The 18,602-nt window shown below is 37.9% G+C and overlaps 1 protein-coding gene across 2 annotated transcripts in view; it reads right to left on the bottom strand.

Annotated features, from left to right (window-relative positions):
• CORIN (corin, serine peptidase) overlaps positions 1-18,602 on the bottom strand; it is a 119,859-nt gene that overhangs the window by 32,348 nt on the left and 68,909 nt on the right. For both annotated transcript variants that reach the window (XM_058803488.1, XM_058803489.1), the window contains exons 6-13: positions 18,337-18,450; positions 13,586-13,693; positions 11,958-12,068; positions 11,274-11,390; positions 7,917-8,015; positions 4,617-4,848; positions 3,020-3,165; positions 2,174-2,281 (exon numbers count right to left, since the gene is read on the bottom strand). In XM_058803488.1, the coding sequence (XP_058659471.1) occupies positions 2,174-2,281; positions 3,020-3,165; positions 4,617-4,848; positions 7,917-8,015; positions 11,274-11,390; positions 11,958-12,068; positions 13,586-13,693; positions 18,337-18,450 (1,035 nt within the window). The remainder of the gene's footprint in view (positions 1-2,173; positions 2,282-3,019; positions 3,166-4,616; positions 4,849-7,916; positions 8,016-11,273; positions 11,391-11,957; positions 12,069-13,585; positions 13,694-18,336; positions 18,451-18,602) is intronic.

Below are 18,602 nucleotides of genomic sequence, written 5' to 3'. Positions count from 1 at the left end.
TTGAAATTACCTTCCCTGCACTTTATTGCACTCAGAAGTCTCACTTCCAGTAACCCCAGTCAAATTTTCTCCCCAAATCCCAGTGTGGGTGGCACTAAAGTCTGAGGATTTCCGTGCAATTGCGTGGCTGAGATGTCCTCTCACACAGCCCATGAGAAAGCACAGCAGGGACTGCTGACAGAAGGAGACAGTGGCTGCTGAATCCAGCTCTGCTCTGCATGGGGAGAGTACACCTCTTTGGAGGGTTCTAACTTATATTTTTTGGCCAGAATAGTCTAAGCATAAGAAAGCTGCAGCTAGTCTTTTTCAGCCTCTTCCTGCCTGCACTGTAAAGCTGTTCCATATAGATCATTTAAAGCACTTCAAATACAAGGGTTTCAAATTAAACAGTCTGTCTTTTTTTAATGTTAGAAAACCAATTTAAAAGGATAAAGCCAAGAAAATTTGAGCTATCCATTTACACATGGAAAGATCATCAAGTTTTGATTTTGTCCTGCACACATGGAATATGAATAAGTTAGAAACAGCTACTCTTGGAGCTCTACAAGGACTTTTTGTTTTTCAGTAACAGTATTAGCCCTGGTCAATGTAATGTCACCCTGACAGCAGTAATTTGCTAGCTGATACAGTCTTCCATATTTATAGAAACTGATAAGAATTCTGCTGATTGCTTGTGACATTCTGTCTAGACTTTAGAGAGAGATCCACTCGAGAAACAAATGTTACATATTAGAACAATATTTCATATGTTAATGTCTAGTAGAACGAAATTATCCTAAAAGACACATAACAATTCGTTTTCTAAGGAGTTCAAAATTGGTGTCAACAAAAAAATATTTGGCAAGGAGGACAATTGAGACAATTGATTCAAAGTAAAGAGATGTCAAACTCTGAAAGAATCACCGTGACCATCAACTCTGACTTTCCTTTATAACACAAACAAGAGAATGACCTAATATTAAATCATGTTTCAGAGAGCATAACCTTTTTTTTTTATCCCTTTCTTTCTTTTTTACAGGGGTGGGGGGAGGGAAAGAAATAAAGAAAGAGGAGAGAGAATACAAGAATGATCTGGAGACTCCCAGAGACTGAGAATATATCGCTTATTGGGGGTAAATGAACCCTTGGCTACTGCAAACATTAAAACAATCTGCTTTTTAAAAAGAAGCATTTTATAAAGCTGCTAAGATTGAACTTTAGCCTAGTTTTAGCTTTCTGGTGTTGGATTTTATTTTACTGTCTCTGAGTAGAAATTCTCTTATTGCCACAGTTTTGTTGTTCACATAAACTCTGCTTCCCACTTAACCCTTTCTCAGTTTAAAGAAAATACACAGGTTGTACAACTTAATCCTACTCTGCTGCAATGTTTTCCAATCCTTTGCTCATAAGCACACCTCTTCTCTAAATCCTTAGTGATGTATGATTATTCTCTTTGCCCCTAGGGATGCCAGGCCTGCATGCAGACCTCCATGAAGGCTCCAGCTTAGTCAATTAATAAATATTTAGAACTCCTTTCTCCTTCTGAAACTGTCCTGCCAGCAGGTAAAAGGATATGTAATGAACAAGAGATTTCTTGATTCTTTCAGGCTCAATACATCCCCCTTAAGTTAAAAGTCAAAAGCATCTGTACTAAAAGTAAACTCAGAAACATACTGGGGAATAAACTCCAAGGGTTTATGCTTGTACTTGTAACTTGACCAATCTGAAAAAACATGCAGAATCCACTTCAGCAACACAATACATCATAATGGTATCTTTTGTCTATACATCCTAATGAGAACATTATCATGTATAAATTTAAAACTGCATTTACAGATTCAAGACTTAATCTGCCAGGGAGTTACATTTTAGCTCAGTAAAGCCTTCAGCAATATGAAAATAACTAAATCTGCAGAAATTTTTTAACTTGATTCTTTAAGGAATACTCAAAACATCGCAGAGTATGGTTGTCAGAATCTAAACGATCAGGTACCACAAATAGTACTCATGTTGATTAAGAAGGATCCTTGCTATAGTATTTTTACTGATACTGTAAATACACTTTTAGACACACAAAAAGGGGGGTTCTCCTTCTCTGAACTCTTGTGCTACAATTCAAATAACTGAACGAAAGCTGAAGCTCATTCTCCAGAGCTGCAGCTGCCCTCCATTGCAGCTGACAGCGCGTCCTTACCACAGCTGTCCTCGTCGCTGTCGTCCTCGCAGTCAGCCTGCCCGTCGCACCTCCGCGCTGCCAGCACGCACCGCCCCGAGCGGCACTTGAAGTGACTGGGGGAGCACTCTGCCAAGGACAACCAACAGGGACAAACAGCACTCCCTGAGATAAAGCTTCGTCACGCCATGGGCCCTCGTTTGTCACCCAGGCTCTTTCAGAAGGGTAAATAACACAGATAGAAAGCTTATGAGACTGGAATTATGTGTCAGGTGAGACTTCACAATTGCACCAGGAACGTGGTGGAGCAACATTTTCCAGAGCTCTCCCTTCCATGCTGCTCTCTGTCAAATGTCATTGCTTTGCCAAATCACTGGCATGCAATGTTTAGACCATGGGTATGAATTTCCTAGCTACTCTTCTCACCATTGTGGTGATGGTGTATTATGCATTGAAATAAGTATAAATAAATCCCCAGGATTTAAAAAAAAAAAAAAAAAAAAAAAGAAAAAGAGATTGACAATTATGTGTCTATTTCAACTAATGAAAACCGGGTATAACTTTCCATTAATTAACCCTTTCACTACTTCTGCCTCATCTCACAGTACCACTTTGGGACAAAGGAGTGGAACAGAGTCGGCAGATCTTTAAGGAACTCTTTCATTGAGTGCTAGCAATTCCCTGGAGCAAGAAATCAAGCAAAGAATTCTGCCAAGAGACTAGCATGGCTGAATAGAGGAACTCAGTTTGGAATAATTTCCACAGTTTAAATATTAAAATTAAAGGGGACATATAAAAAAACCAAAGACCAGTGACTTTGGGAACCCATTTAAATCTCTTATTTGCTGTAATATATGTAGGAGGTACCATCCACATCTTCATCTGGTGTTAGACAGGTTTGGTTATCTGAGTTCTCATCTGGAAACTGAGTGCAGTCTGTATCCTCTGGCCACTGCAGACCTACAATCCCAAGCACAGCCTCACAGCGCTCCTTAGACTGTACACATAATGTCCTGAGGAGACAAAGCAGAATTGTACCAAATAACTGAATGGCTCAGAAATTCACAGATACTAGAAGTTAATAATCCTAGCTGAAGTTAAACATGAAGATCAAGAAAAAAATCAGACAAACAGATGTTTTAATATGAAAAAAATACATATATCAAAGAATGCTATGATTGAAACATAAGTTACTGTTGCGCATTTATGTTATAAATAGGTTAATAACCAAATATAACTGCTCACAAATATGCTCTCCTCTGTAAGAGATGGCAGAGAACAATTTTTAAGAAGCACTAACTGCTCTCCTTCAGAGAAAAAAAACCAAACACATTTTGTATGAGTGAAATGCTACCTCTTCTGATTACGCTATCTCAGAAACCACAGGGCTTCAGAAGGTCAAAATATTTAAGCCTGCAAACAAAAGAGAGAAGAACTCCCTGGCAATTCAATAAAATTAAAACTTTGAGAAAAGCAAAGCTCAGACCAGCCCAGTCTTGAGGCTGTTGTCAGTTACAGCAACATAACACTTTCTTACATTTTCATCTGCTGTTAGACAAGTTTGGTTGGTCAGTCAGGAAAAGGCATGAATAAAGTCCTTCTGCAGCATTTTTTTAACCTTAAAAAAGATGGGAATCACTGCAAAATTTGTTCAATCCACTGAGATTAAAAATCATCCATGGTTTCTCTCAAAATACCCACTGGCAAAGGCTTCAAAATTACAAAGGTAAAAAGGCATAATAAAAAAATCCCCTAATGTTTGAAACATTTAGCCACTACTTTTGTCTGGAATCCTACTAGGTTGAAAAATATTCAATCAAAGGATTCCCCCCTTTTTATTAAATTGCTTTAATGTAATTTTAATTTGTCTTTATGTATTTTGATTATTTACACATCTTTCTTCTAGAGACAGTCCATTCAGGGAAGGCATCTCATTCCACTCATTTTCCTTTGACCTTTTAATGAATTGAGTTTTTTTATTTTCTCCACAGTGAAAAACTGAAGAGTCCTGGCAAACAGGGCTGCTTCTGGTTGCTGACTGCTCACCTGCACTGCTCCTCTGGGTTCAGCTGCAGGGCCTGTCTTGTTCTGTACACCTATCAATGGTCTGGATGCAGCGGTTTAGTGCACCATTAGCAAGCTTGCTGATTATACAAAACCAAGAGATGGTGTTGACTCTGAAGGGACAAGAGGCCTTTGCACTGGGTAATCATCAAGGACATGAAATTTAACAAGAACAAATGCCTGATCCTGTACCTAGGGTCGGGTAGCACTAGGCACAAATTGGAGAGCAGCCCTCCAAAGAGGGACCTCCAACGCTGACCTGAGCATCCTGGTCAGCAACAGCCTTTTCCTATAGAATTCCAAAGCAAAATTTTTGGCATTTTCAATGAAAGCATAAAACTGGGAAAAACTACTATGACAGACAGTCAAACATTAAATGAAATATGGTTTAGCATAGTACCTGCAAGGTGGGATCCGCTGATTTGTATGGGGGTCACATTTTGGTACTAAGATTGTGCAGGCAAAAAACATCAGGTACTTGTAGCAGTTGGTCTGAACCAAAGCTGGGAAAAGGGAAGACTCCCAGCTGATAGAGGCTTCCTTCTGTGTCCTGTGGCCCAGGTAGTTTGGGTAATAAGTATAGTTGTAAGGCAAGTTCATACAAAGTTCCAGAGTAATTGGTTCACACTGACCTTTCACAGAGAGAAAACAAACAGAACCACAAATGGTGTGAGATTAAATTAAATACAGAAGTAATTCCATACTTATTTAAGTAACTCCTTACTTATTTAAAATTTATCAGTCAGGGGATATCCTCTCAGATTTGAGAAATTACAAGTTCCAGAGCTAGAGATCTTAAAAGCCTATTCTTAACAGTAAAGGTGGGTTTGAACCCTGCTTACCTCATAACCCATTAAGATACTTTTATTTCCTTACTAATAGTCATTATCTTTCTGAGCAACATCTTAATGTTAAGGTGGTACAATAAACCATCCTTAAACCAGCACAGAGTGTACTGTACACAACACACTGGTGTACCTGCTATGCTAGCATGACACACCTCAAACTGACAGGGCAGTTGCCAAAATTAGGAAGACAAAAATCATCAGATACTTTAGGTTAGAAAGGCTCTCAGGAGGTCTCTACTCCAATGCCCTGATCAAAGCAGGTCAGCTCTGAGGACTGATCAGCTTTCTCAAGGCTTTAGACAGTCAGGTCATAAAAAGTCTCACTAGTGACAGAGACTGCACAGTTTCTCTGTGTAGAAAACAGAAGCCAGGATTTGCTTTTAATTTTTTTCATTGCTTACCAAGATCTGAAGGAGGAGACAATTAGGTTATGTATTGCACAAGCACTGAGCAAGAGACAGTCTACATGCTAATAATTTAACTTGGGTAAGACATAACTAGTAACAAATTAGACTGATAAGCAAAGACAGATGCAACAGCTGCAAGTCCATATGATTATATATACATTAGAGCTACATACAAAAATCTTCCAACTTTTGGGAGTTTATCACAGCAAATTTTGAACTAGCTGTGGGATCTCAGCACCTCAGGATGGAGGTGCAGAGAGGCCGAGACCACCCTTGGGGGGCTCGGGAATCCTGGAATGTTGCCAGAAGTGTCTGGTGGCAGGATTTTGATCCTACACAGGAGATGAGACCTGTATGAGGACTGGGAGGAATTCACTGGGTGAATGGTGAAGGGATAAGTTAGTTAAAGTGTAAAACACAGGGTTTAGGATTTTGGTACAGGGGGGTCTAAAGAAGTAAGATGGAGGAATTGGGGCGTGTCCTGTCCTTCTTCTTCTTCTTCTTGGCCTCCATCTTCTGTGGTGGTGGTGGCACTTTGGGATTGGTTATTACTAAAAGTGCACCGGTTAATAAGGGTAGAAGGTATTGGGGAGAAATGATAAATATTGTACACGTAACTTCGGGTATAAAGATAAGTGACCGCCCCGGGGGCTCGCAGTGTGCCCATGGCTGACTTGCTGTGCAGACCTCTGTCGGGCTGAAAGAAAATCTTTTAGATAAACAATTAATAAACACCAAGACCGAGACAAGATCAGAAGTCTCTCCTCGTCCTTTGAAGCGCCGGGCTCTTCAAGGCCATCTTTGGGCCTTTCCAAACAGCCTAAACAGCTCACAGAAAACCTTACAAGCCTAAACAGCAGAAAACTTTACAAGTGGCGTCCCTGGACCTAAACAGCCTAAACAGCCGAGAAACCGAGCAAATGTCATCCCTGAGCTATCACCGGTCGTAAATCAGCCGGGAGAAAAATGAACTCTACAACTAGCCAAGTATTTTGGATTTCTAAAATTTGTATAGCTTTTCTACTTCTTCTCACACTGGTATTCAGAAATATTTATTTTTCAATTTTCCACCATAACAGAAAACTACAGACAGAATTTCGTTTCAATTCAGATTGAAATTTAGCAATGAGATGATTGTGAAATTATTTAAACTTATTTATTCTGGGTATATTGAGAAAGTTTTTCCACAAAAAAGTATACCATTCAAAAGTAAAAGAATGGATAAATTTGTCTATTCTGGAAGCAAATATACCTTAATATGATTAATATTCTCTGTTAGCCAGTTGCTAGCATCAGTTACTAGCACAGTGTGACAATTGTGTCATCACATAGCTGTATCTTTGAGAGAAGGTGGAAGAAGATCCAACAGCCAATTATTCAGCTAACCAGCAGAACTGGGCATTCTTTATTGGTCTGGCATTTGGTGTTATAACTTTTTTTACTATGTACTCCTAATCTGTTCATCACAAAGCTCATTTTACATCCAGCTTTTCCTCACTGCTAAATCCTGGCATACTACCAATACTGAACTGTTTCTGTTGTCTCAAACCATTCAGTCACATCTTTGGGGTACATGAGGTTTAATGACTTTAACAGTTCTCCCCACATTACCTCCATTTCCTTTCCTTCATGATGAACTATCCCTTGTCCTTCCACACTTTTGCCTGAGATGCCCAGATCAGTTTGGGCTCATCTTTTGATTTTGGCCAGTAAACATCTTTCTTTCATGTGTACAGAACTCTGCACATTCATCAATATTTCAGGATGACCACAAAAGTACATGCAATATTCTAAGTGCTTGTGTAACATAACAGTATTCAAGATTAAAGGGTTGAAATGTATTTATACCATTCTCTTTTATTATACTTAGTATTTATACGGGTTTAAGTGAATTCTGGAAGAAAATCTGGTCTACTGAAATGCTGCTGGAGGACAGAGCTCTTTACATGTTGATAGCTCTTTTCAATATGATTATAATTTTCATGTTGTATTTAGAAAGATTACGTTATGTTACGTGCAAAAGTGTCACTGTAGGTTTGAAAATAATAACATTGACTCTCACACGCAATTCCTGATAATCCAGAGAGGAATAAACAGAACATATGGTCCATGTGTTCTGACACATTTTAAGTAACCCAAATGTTAGTCTTTCCTTCTTAGTCTGTCCTACAGCTTAAGAGGTCCTGCTACTCCCTTACCTACAATACATTTCACAGAAGAGAAAATTAAAATACCTCAATGTCAAATGCTACCAGTCCTAGTACATCAATAATCAAGAGCTTTGATGACATATTTTCTTCAATATTGCCCTTGTCAGAGCTTAGTCATTAGACATCTACATTAGCTAGAAAACTGAAGTATTACTTACTGTGTTCTACCCTCCATCCTCATTATAAACTGGAACACCCTAAAAGAGTAACAGTATGAAGCACATGCCCTACTTACTGCAGTTTGCCTGGCTGTTCCTCATCTCACAGGGAGAGGCTCCACAGGGATCAGGGCAGGAGGAGCACCTCTGGTCTCCCTCCTGACAGAGGGTTTGATCTGAGGGAAGTAGAAATGTACTTTTCAAATGATTTACCAGACTAATAAAAATGACTGGAGCATAATGAGAGAGTACAGTGTTTACATAAAAATTAAGTATTTCCTTTACATATTTCAGTAAGTACCCAACACCATTGCAAGTGCAGTAAGGAAGAAAAGTGTGCAACACTGCTCAGTTCTCACTTCCCTTACCCCTCTGTTCAATATAAAAAATTATACCCCAGTTTCTGAATGAGAGGCTTGGATTTCTGAAAGACATTTACCATGCAGAATATAAAAAGTCCTGCAAATCACAATTCAAAAAGAACAATAGGCCCTAGCTGAAAGAGATCACTGTCTGGGAATTGTTCTTCAATGCCATTTAGTTGATCTGTTTCTCATTTTATGATTGTTTTGGTTGACAATAAAAGACATCCTAAAGAAAGATCAGAGATGAACACTAAATGTCCTCCTTTGACTGGTTAAAAAACAAACAACAACAGAAAGAAATCCAAAAATGTTATGGTCCTAATAACGGACTTCAGAATAAATAAAACCAACACTTCATCAAAAGTTTCTGAACTACTTGAGTAGTTACTTTATCTGACAAATCCCTGGTCTTCTCTCTCTCATAGTTGTGCTAGCTCCTTTCCAAACCATTAAATTCTCTCTTCCATGTGCAAAAGGAGTCTTTTAGTTCACTATTCTGTAAGGAGAGACTAAATAGATGGTGTTCATCATCTCATCCTGTTTAAAATAGCTTATTGCCCTGATTGCTTAGTATTTGTATTGCACTACTGCCCATGAACATTAATCATGCATCCCCCCATTGGACATACAGAAGGTGCTGAAGAATGATCTAGTTTCAATAGCCTTGACAACAACCTTGTCTAATTGATATAGTCGTATCTACCATATTATAAAGTAGATTTACTTCCATTCATACATGTTATATATTGAAGCAACAGAGGTAATTTCTTTGCTACAGAGATTGACAATCTTATTTAACAGCTGCATCTGACTGCAAAATGGAACTTGAAAGGCAGGAAAAGCCTATTGACTTCTAGAGCTATTCCAAATATTTATATTAAAATTGTTTTTAAAGTTTGCTTCAACTCCTTCCTATACTTTAAAAATCCCTGTGCTATAAGGTAGATTCTTTTGATCCTAGCACAAATAATGCTGAATTTCTACAAACACACACACGGTACACTGTCTTTTGAAGAGATCACAGAAACAGTTGTGCATACATCTGTGTTAGATGTCTATTGTCACAAAGTGAATGAGAGCAGTACTCATAGACAGATATCTTACATTGCCTTAAGGCATGCAGTGAAGGAGACCACTTTTCTCTTCCAGACAGAGATGAAGCAACAGTCACTGAATATCTGAATGTATACACTGCTACTAGGACACAAGATCCTTTTATAGGCAAGGGGAAGTCACTACACCCTGACCTCAAACTTCCATGCTGATTTCTCATATTTACTGTGTTTGTAACAAAACCAGTACTCCAGACTCCATTAGGTCTAACTCCACTGACTCTGACAGACATATCCAAAATTTTAAAATTTTATTTGTAGAGCAGAAAAGTCTTTGTAATAAGTGAATGTCCTACTACATTTTTTTGCAGTTGCTGGAAACAACAAAATATTAAGAAATTTACTATTGTAAATTAAAAACAAGAATTCTGCCTTGCTTTTGCATGGACTTTGCAAGGAAATAAAGATGACTGAAATCTAAATTCTGCCAACACATTCCCATGCAAATTAGGATGGATGGGATATGGTTGCCTAAAGAAAGAATTTTTCTCTACACAATACTGCAAAATACTGGATAGAACTTTTGCACATTGAAGAATTAATAACAAAAATTAGGAAAATGTTTGTATTTAAAAGCTCTGCAGTTTAATGGCAAGCAGAAATCATGTAGTGATAATTATCACCCCATACTACTGCTTGAATATTTTAACCTATACCTATTCATCATACCAAAAAAAGATTTTTAACCATTGCTTCAACATCAAAAGGGAAAAAAGAGGCAGTGAGAACAAAATACATCACTGGCTTCTAGCCTATATCATGTAAGACAAAGGAAGGATAAAAGAATTCATAGGATAAGACTGAGACTGGACATCAAAAAAGAAGAATAAAAGGTGAACATTTTGTGAAAGTGCACAGTCAGAACTGAGGAGAAAAACTTGTTTCTGGATTTTAAGATTGCCACAGTCACAACTAGAAGATACTTCATGGAAGACCTTTATATTATGTCAACATTAAAAGTGAAGAAAAATAATATTAATTTTTCTGTTTCAGCTTCAGCTTCTCTGGTATTTTTTGGAATGAAAGTACTTAAATTGGAGTAGGAAGACCCCAAGAACTTTCTGTGAAAAGAAGGGATTGAGTAACATGCTTATGAAAGGATTTCTTTTAGACTGGTTTCCTAAAGAAACAAGGCTTATATAATCACACTCTGTGTCTATTTTATGATAACAGGTCTTTTCTACTCTAATAACTATTAAATAGCCTGTCCTATCAGCACTACACTTGCCAACACTAGCTTTCTGCATAAGGTCAACTATTTAAATTTATTTAAAATAATTAATTTAAAATTAATTTTTAAAAGACATTAATAATTCTTGCATTAAAGGAAGGTGGCAATCTGAACCTATACCTTGCCAGGAATAAGAGAATTACATGTGAAAAATACCTTCAAATTTTGAAATCATCATAACAACATTGCTTTCTGAGTGTCTTTGGAAAACCATGTTCTGGGGCTCCAGCCATTCCTTAGTTTCCTCTTCTCTCATAGAGTCCATAATAAGATAGCAATCAAGTAGCCTTGAGAACTCATGTTCTCATAAATTTTCCCTTAGTCACACTAAATCTTTAGTTTACTCATGAAAACATTCTTTCTCTGATTCCCAACTTCTGATAAAGAAAAGGATTTTAATGAGAAAATTCCTCCTCAAATGACACCAGTTCCTGTAACAGTAGATTCTCATTGCTCCAATGTATTTCAAGTGGCAGCTAATTATATCAGATAACTAAATACTGTGCTAAATATCACCCCCACTTCTTCACTTTTTAAAATAATTTTAAGTACTAAAATAAGTCTGCTTACAAATGCCTGTGTGAAAGCACACACCAAGCAGCCTTAGCAAGAGTTATTTGAAGGGTAAAAAAAGTAATTTGTCAGACAGCTTTAGCTAAAGGCACTGTGAAACATAGCAGTCAATGGTAGGTTTAGTGAGAAGAGTAAAATGAGGCATATCCTTACCTTCACTGCAGTTTTCTTCATCACTTCCATCTTTACAATCATTATCTCCATCACACTGGAATGCACTAGGAATGCACTGCCCATTTCTGCACTCCACCAGACCCTGACTGTGACATGCTAGAGAGACAAAAAATATTAAAAAGACAATATTCTGAGCTCAGTGACAAAAATACTATAAAGACAATCAATGAGCTCAGTGAAGCTCTGCACTATATCTGAACATCACACTGAAGTTATTTTAGGAGGAGCTGATATCAGTGCTTAGCACTGGAGATTAGGAGGCATTTCTCATTATGTGTCAGCTAATTTTCCAATAGCTGCACTGATCTTTACCTGCAGAGACTGACACTATAAATGTCAGGCATTAGCAACAGCCTGAGATGAAATCTTAGCTTCCCCAAGGAAAAAAATGTACACAATTTTTACTCATATAGTGGGAACATTACAATTAACAAAAAGCTAATTCTGTAATTAACAAGAAGCTCTAACACAAAGCAATGCTTTACTTCTTAACAAAGGCAAGAAATATTTAGTTTGCTGTTGCTGTCTACTGAAAACAGACATTTCTCAAGTGTGAACTTCTGAAATAAAATAAGTTTATAGTTTTGCCTTCTTTTTTTTTTAGTTTTTTTTTTTTTAGTTTTCAAAGAAAGAAAAAATAATTTAGAGATTAAGGGAACTTACAGCAATTGATCTCATCTGATTTGTCTATACAGTCATGGTCACCATCGCATACCCAATCAGCTGTTATACATCTCCCCTCTCCACACTGGTGATGTGTCACTGGATTGCAATCTACATAAAATGCAAATTTGAAGAAAGAAAAAGGATGCTAAGTTACTATTTGTATATTTTATATTACTGATCCATTGTTCTATGCTTATTAGCTAATCTTATTAATGACGCTTTTTGCATTAATAAATTATATTAAGAAATTTTTTCTATCTGCAGACTTTTATTATTAATTGTATTGCCTGTATAGTGATGCGCTCATTCTTTCTCCCAGCTGCACAGCTGTGACTATTTGTAAATAAACAAGTTTCTAAGATTTGTTAAGCCCATTAGAAGATCTGGCACACCTTCTCAGGGAATGGTTTCAGTTAACCAACATTTTCAGTAACCATCAGAGAAAATAATTTCCTTCATTTATCTTTTTATTAAGACATTCAAAAAATATTTCTCAAGTTCAGAAACTATATTTTTTGCATGTACTTGGAATTTTCCATAAGAATTATCTACAAAGAAATCATTCTAATTGTCATCTTACTCTTTCTACCTAAATGCACAAAGAGCCTTATGCTGAGCACACTGACTTTACACCAAAACAGAGAGAACAGACACAGTCCACTCCTCCAAATCTGCTATGAAAACCAAGTATAGCATGTACAAAAACTTATATTTTAAAAATTGTATAGAAAAAACCTATGTCAAGGTAGGAAAGATAGGAGAGAGATCAACATTTAGAAAAACTTAATCATGTTTAAACTAAGATTATTTATGAAAAGGAACCCACTAAATAACCAAAACTGACAAGAAAATATGGAAAAGTCTTAGAGTGTGCTGAATTTCAAGAAATTTTTAAAAATCTCAGAAAAAAATGTGCCTTGATTTTCAGTTTTTATATTCTTTGTGCTCTTCCTTAGAAAAGCATATGGAAAAAAGGGAGAAATAATATTTTAACTGTTAAAAATTATTTTAGAAAACTTAATTGTTCTCAGGTGTAGTAACAGAACCAAAAGTTAGTAAAAATCAGGCTGTCTACATTTCCCAATATCTACATGCTAAGATTATTCTTTTTTAATTTCAAAACTTCATTGATTCTCCTGTGGAAGTTAAGTATAGGTAGATACATATGGTAGGTAGGTAAGTGTCATGAAAACATGGAAAGTTGATTGACAAGACAATTTGAAAGAAACAGAATTTGATAATCAAAACATACAACTTCACTATCAATCTTATGTAAAAACACCAGCTATAAAACAGTTGGCACCAGCAGTGCCCTCATGTAGTCTGCTTTACTCCCAATTAAATCCAGTCAAACTAGCAACAAAGCATCTTTTGGAATTAGTTTAAAGCAAGTTGAAAACAGCAGTATTTCTTATAAATACCAAACCCTTCAATATTTGGATTGATCCAGAACTCTCCTTTAAACTGTTTCAAATTTCATATATAATCTGTGAGCTGTTTTCACTGTGTTCAAATGCAGTAAGAACAGGGTATATTACTCCTTCAGTAGTTTAAGGAAAATGTTTACTGGGTTAGGCAGTCCTGATATTTTAAAGACTTTAGAAAAGCACATAACTTTCATTTACCACAATTTTGCTCATCACTAAGGTCTCCACAGTCATCATATCCATCACAAACAAAGGTGTAATTGAGGCATTTTCCCGTGTCACAACGAAACACATCATTGCTGCAATCTACAAAACAAAGCATGTAAAATGTGAAGGTTGCATTGGAACATTCATATGAACTATGACTACACCAGATTAGCTAAAGAGACCTTAAAAATTACAGCTCTGTATTAATACTGGTGTTTACCAGTTTATGAGAAACTAATCTGAAAGAATATGAAAAATCAAAAGCCATTTTTAGAAATTTTTACTCTCTCCCTGCCAATGTTTTTTTGACCAATACCATAAGGAGAGAGTGCTCTGGCTGCACATACGGACCTAAATGTTTAATTAATTTATAGACATAAAAGTTCTCAAGAAATGTTGTAGGCATCACCATTTCAGATTACTAGGAAAATTCTGACTACCTGATGTGGCTGTTAAGTGGAGATGAAGATTCTAACAGCAAAATCAAGATCCCTAGACCCTACTTTTGAACCTGCCTTTGGTGTTACAATGGTTTCAAATGAGCTTTATGCTTAACACACTTTGGAGCTCAGGAGATCTAGCCTGGTGCCTTCTCATCACAGAACTCCTCTTACTGTCAGCACTGGGTGGGTTCATCATTTTTTCTCCATGACTGGATGCATCAGCAAAACCTGCCAGATATTCTCTGAGAATAACCATAACACTTGAATAATATCAGGTGCAATAAAAATATGGAACCTTTGTTGTAGTTGAAAAGGTTGAAGAGAAATTATGGTTTGTGGTATCTGGTCCCATAAGTAATAACTTTTGATTTCAAGCATACAGCTAGGAAGGGAGAAGACAGTTTCACTGTCTTCTTCTAGACCTTTCCTTGATCTCTAGCTTTCCAGGGAGAATGCCAAGACACAGAACAACTGGGTGGACAACACTGCCTTCCTGTTGGAGCTAAGCCACTGGAACGAAGGAAGTCCTTTGTGCCCGTTTTTACTGGCATATGTGGGCATTTTAAATTAATTATTCCCCAGAAAACAGAGAGAGAGCCCAAAAAGCAGGGACTGGAACCAAAGTGCCTCCTTTCTTCTGAGATGATCAACCACAAAACAACAGAATCAGGCTACCACTTCCCCCTCTCCTCTTGTGACTCCTGTGTTCATGACTGCACACTGGTTCCCCTTTCAAAGCAGGGTATCCTTCTAAGGATATTACACAGAAAGGTGCAGAACTCTTCCAGAAGGTGCAGTGGGGTTTCTACCCCTTCATATCAATGTCAACCAAGTGTTTCACTTCCTAGGTGAAAAACAACTCTGGAACTTGAACATGAGTCACTTCCTCTCCTTCCCCCACAGAAGTATTAGTGCTTTCCTCAAGTTTCACATTATCTTAGAAGGTTCAAAAAGAATTTATAGCTTAATAAGAAGGAAATGCTTCAGGATCTGAAGTAAAATAATATGGCTGAGCCATGAGCTACATACTCAATGGTTAATTCAACTTCAAAAAGAACCATTATTCATAAAACAGGGAATAACAAAAACCCCACAGTAAAAGAAAATAAATTTTAAGTTCTTGCTTCCTGTAAGCAGACCAAAACCCCACTGAGAGTAAATTCTAAACATCACTTGTTTTGAATATGCAACAGCATGAAGCACTCTGGCAACCTTTAATCTTACTGGTCAGTTTGTAACTGACAGTTTCTGTGCTTCTTCCACTGCTCCTCCTGCAAATGAAACAAAACTGCCTTTTTCTATGTTATTTCCTCTGGATAAATTTACTGTTTAATTTCCATTCATATCCCCATTCCTGTTTCCATCCATACCTCTGAAGCTGCTGCAGTGTCCTTCAGGGTAGACAACCCAGAGGCCCACACAGACAGGGTAAACAAAAAGAATACAGACTTCCTTGCAGGGAAAGAAGATTCACTTCATGAAAGTCTAACAGCCTTAATATACATTTTCTTCAAGATATTGGCAATAATGTATTGTAAAGGTAATTCGTTACTCTGTTAAGTAAGATGGGAACTTGGCAGCTGCCACTTGTAAAAGGCTCAAATTTTATAAATGATGGGGATATCCCCATTTTCACAAAAATTAAATACAATTTTACTTGTACTCCAATTTTACTGTGCTTCACTAAACACAAATGAAGCCTGGGGAATCTTCTGCATTCAACAATTTGGCCCTGAGATAAGCTCAACTGGTTAAACCATGGTGGAAAAGCTAACGTGGCAGGTTTGATCCCTGTATGACCCAGATCCAAAAGGACCTGCTGCACATGGGTCTGGGCAAACTCCTACAACATCTCTAAACTGGAGAGAGATGGATTTCATGGGTGGACTGTTTGGTGGATAAGGAATTGGTTGGATGGTCATGTCCCAAGGGTCAATAGCTCAGAATCCCAAAGAACATCAGTGACCAGTGGTGTCCCTTGGGGCTCTGTACCGGGACCAGTGTTATCTAATGTCTTCATTAATAACACAGATGAAGGGATGAAGCACAGCCCCAGCAAAGCTGCAGGAGAGAGGAGAGATGGTGTGGATGTCAAGCTGAGTGATGTGGTTATCACACCTGAAGGACAGGATGCCATACAGAGGGACCTGGACAAGCTCAAGAAGCGGGCACATGGGACTTCTGCGGTCTAGCAAGATCAAGTACAAGGTGCTGCACCTGGGTCAGGTGTCAACAACCCAGGTATCAACATAGGTTGGGGGATGAACAGATGGAAAGCAGCCCTGACAGAAAACTTGGGGGAACTGGTAGATGGGCAGCTGCACATGAGTCAGCAATGTGCACTTGCAGCCCAGAAAGCCAGTTGTATCCTGGGCTGCATCAGAAGCAGCGTGGCCAGAAGGCTGAGGAAGTGATTCTGTTCCTCTGCTCTGCTCTTGTGAAAGCCCACCTGGAGTGCTGCATCCAGCCCTAAGTGCCACAGCACAGGAAACACATGGACCTGTTGGAAGAGGTCCAGAAGAGGCTACAAAATCACCATAGGGATGGAACAGCTCTCCTTTGAAGAAAGGCTGAGTGAGGGCTGGGGTTGTTTCTCCTGCAGAAATAGCGGCCTTTCAGCACTTTAGGGGAGCTTATAGGAAAGATGGGGACAGACTTTTTAGCTGGGCCTCTTGTTATAGGACAAGGAATAATAGTTTTAGAAGAGGGTATTTTTAGACTAGACATAAGGAATAAATGTTTTACAATGAGGATGGTGAAACACTGGAACAGGTTACCCAGAGGAATGGTAGACACCCCATTCCTGGAAATATTCAAGGTCAGCTTGGATGGGACTCTGAGCAGCCTATTCTATAATTTAGTGAGGTGACTAAAGACTTTGAGAAGGGCAAGGACTGCAAGAAACACAGCATCTTTTATCAGGCAAGCTTTCAGGCAAACAGGTCTTCCTTCAGGTTGGCTCTTCCTGCTGTGTAATTCAGGAAAGTCTTATTTGACCTCCACACCCTCTCCTTGACTCCTACCAAGCATCCTAATGAAGGATGCCCTCTGCATATAGACCCTGTATCATTAAACACACAGGTGTCCTTTCAAAGGTAATACTAGCTCCTGAAATTTATGCTTGGTTTTTCAAGACATGTAATATGTCTTTTCCAAGACATTCTTTTACTACTAATTTCTTCTTTTCCCATTTCCAATAGAACTTGAGAGCCATATTTTCATAGGCATTTTTGAATCTTTTAGCTTACTTTAAATCTAAAGCTAATGCTGACATGAAAAATCGGAAAATAAAAACACACAATACTTTTTACATAATACACATTATCTCACCCTCCAAGAAATGAATTATAGGCTATTAAAGGAAAAGCAAGCTCTAGCCTTATTCATATTGATACCAGGAGGAAATTGCTCTCCTCATTTATTCCTTGGAGTATCCCAGATAAAATCTAACAACAACTTCCTTAAAAGCAGCTCTGTGAGTCTTGGAATGTCCAGGCTCTTAAATCACTAATAAGAACTAATCTTTTGAGTTGAGTCTAAACTGCACAGCCTGACATTTTTCAAAGTCTGAATGAGAAATCCTGTTTTGTGGTATCATGTCCTGTATAGTCCCCATTTAGTAATTTTTCCACATCTTCCTCTGTTCTTTTTCCTCTTGCCTTCTCATTGTTTTCTTAAGGTACGTTTGCTCCACTTCTCTAAAGGTGTTTGTAGTTCAAGGTGTTTTGTTAACAAAGAAAAACACATAGGAACTCTAAAGACAAGCTCTACCACAGACAAATACATGAAAATTAAGCTATCACATATGTACATTCTGCTGCAGCACATACTGGGATTAATTTAAATAAATCGCATCCAGGGTTGAGACCAAGAGAACTTTCTAAACAGATGGTCCAGCATCTAGTCTAAAATCAATGCCAAGGCCCAGGATAAAGCTACAACTAACAGTTTGCAGCTGATTATCAGAAGTGCTCCTTTCTGATGTACACTATTGATCCATTAAAAAAAAAATCCCCCCCCCCAAAAAAAAAAAACCCAAACCAAAAAAAAAACACAAAAAAAACCCCAAAAAACCTTCTTATTTCCACAAAACTCCCTCACTCCCTCAAGGTATAAAATTTGATAGATCAAAAGCACATGCTGTGGCCTTAGTGAGCAAAGCTAAACATAGTCCAAATGTCAATATATGCAAACACTATGCAAAGTTCCTGTTCTGTGCCAACAGCCTGCTTCAGCTTCCAGGTTTCCCTGAATGGATTCAGTACTTCAGCAGAACACTGCAAGGTTTAAGAAACTTACTACAATGGACCTCATCACTCCAATCATCACAGTCGTTGTAGCCATTGCACTGCAGTTTCCCTGGGATGCAAATCCCACTGGCACACATGAAACTCTCCTCTCCTCCACACAGTGCTGTAAGAGAGCAGAAAAGACAGAATGTGGAGAAAAAGCATTAGCATCAACACTACAAAGTTAGTGATACTACAGTCTTACAAATGTTAAACTGATACTCAATCCCCCACAGGGATTGAAACGTATTTCCAATTTGGAAAACATTAGGATAG

This window comes from Ammospiza caudacuta, chromosome 4 (genome assembly GCF_027887145.1).
Source record: "Ammospiza caudacuta isolate bAmmCau1 chromosome 4, bAmmCau1.pri, whole genome shotgun sequence".
In the NCBI taxonomy this organism is placed as follows: domain Eukaryota; kingdom Metazoa; phylum Chordata; class Aves; order Passeriformes; family Passerellidae; genus Ammospiza; species Ammospiza caudacuta.
The sequence above is the reverse complement of the archived record's forward strand: the minus strand, read 5'-3'. Positions and strand labels throughout refer to the sequence as shown.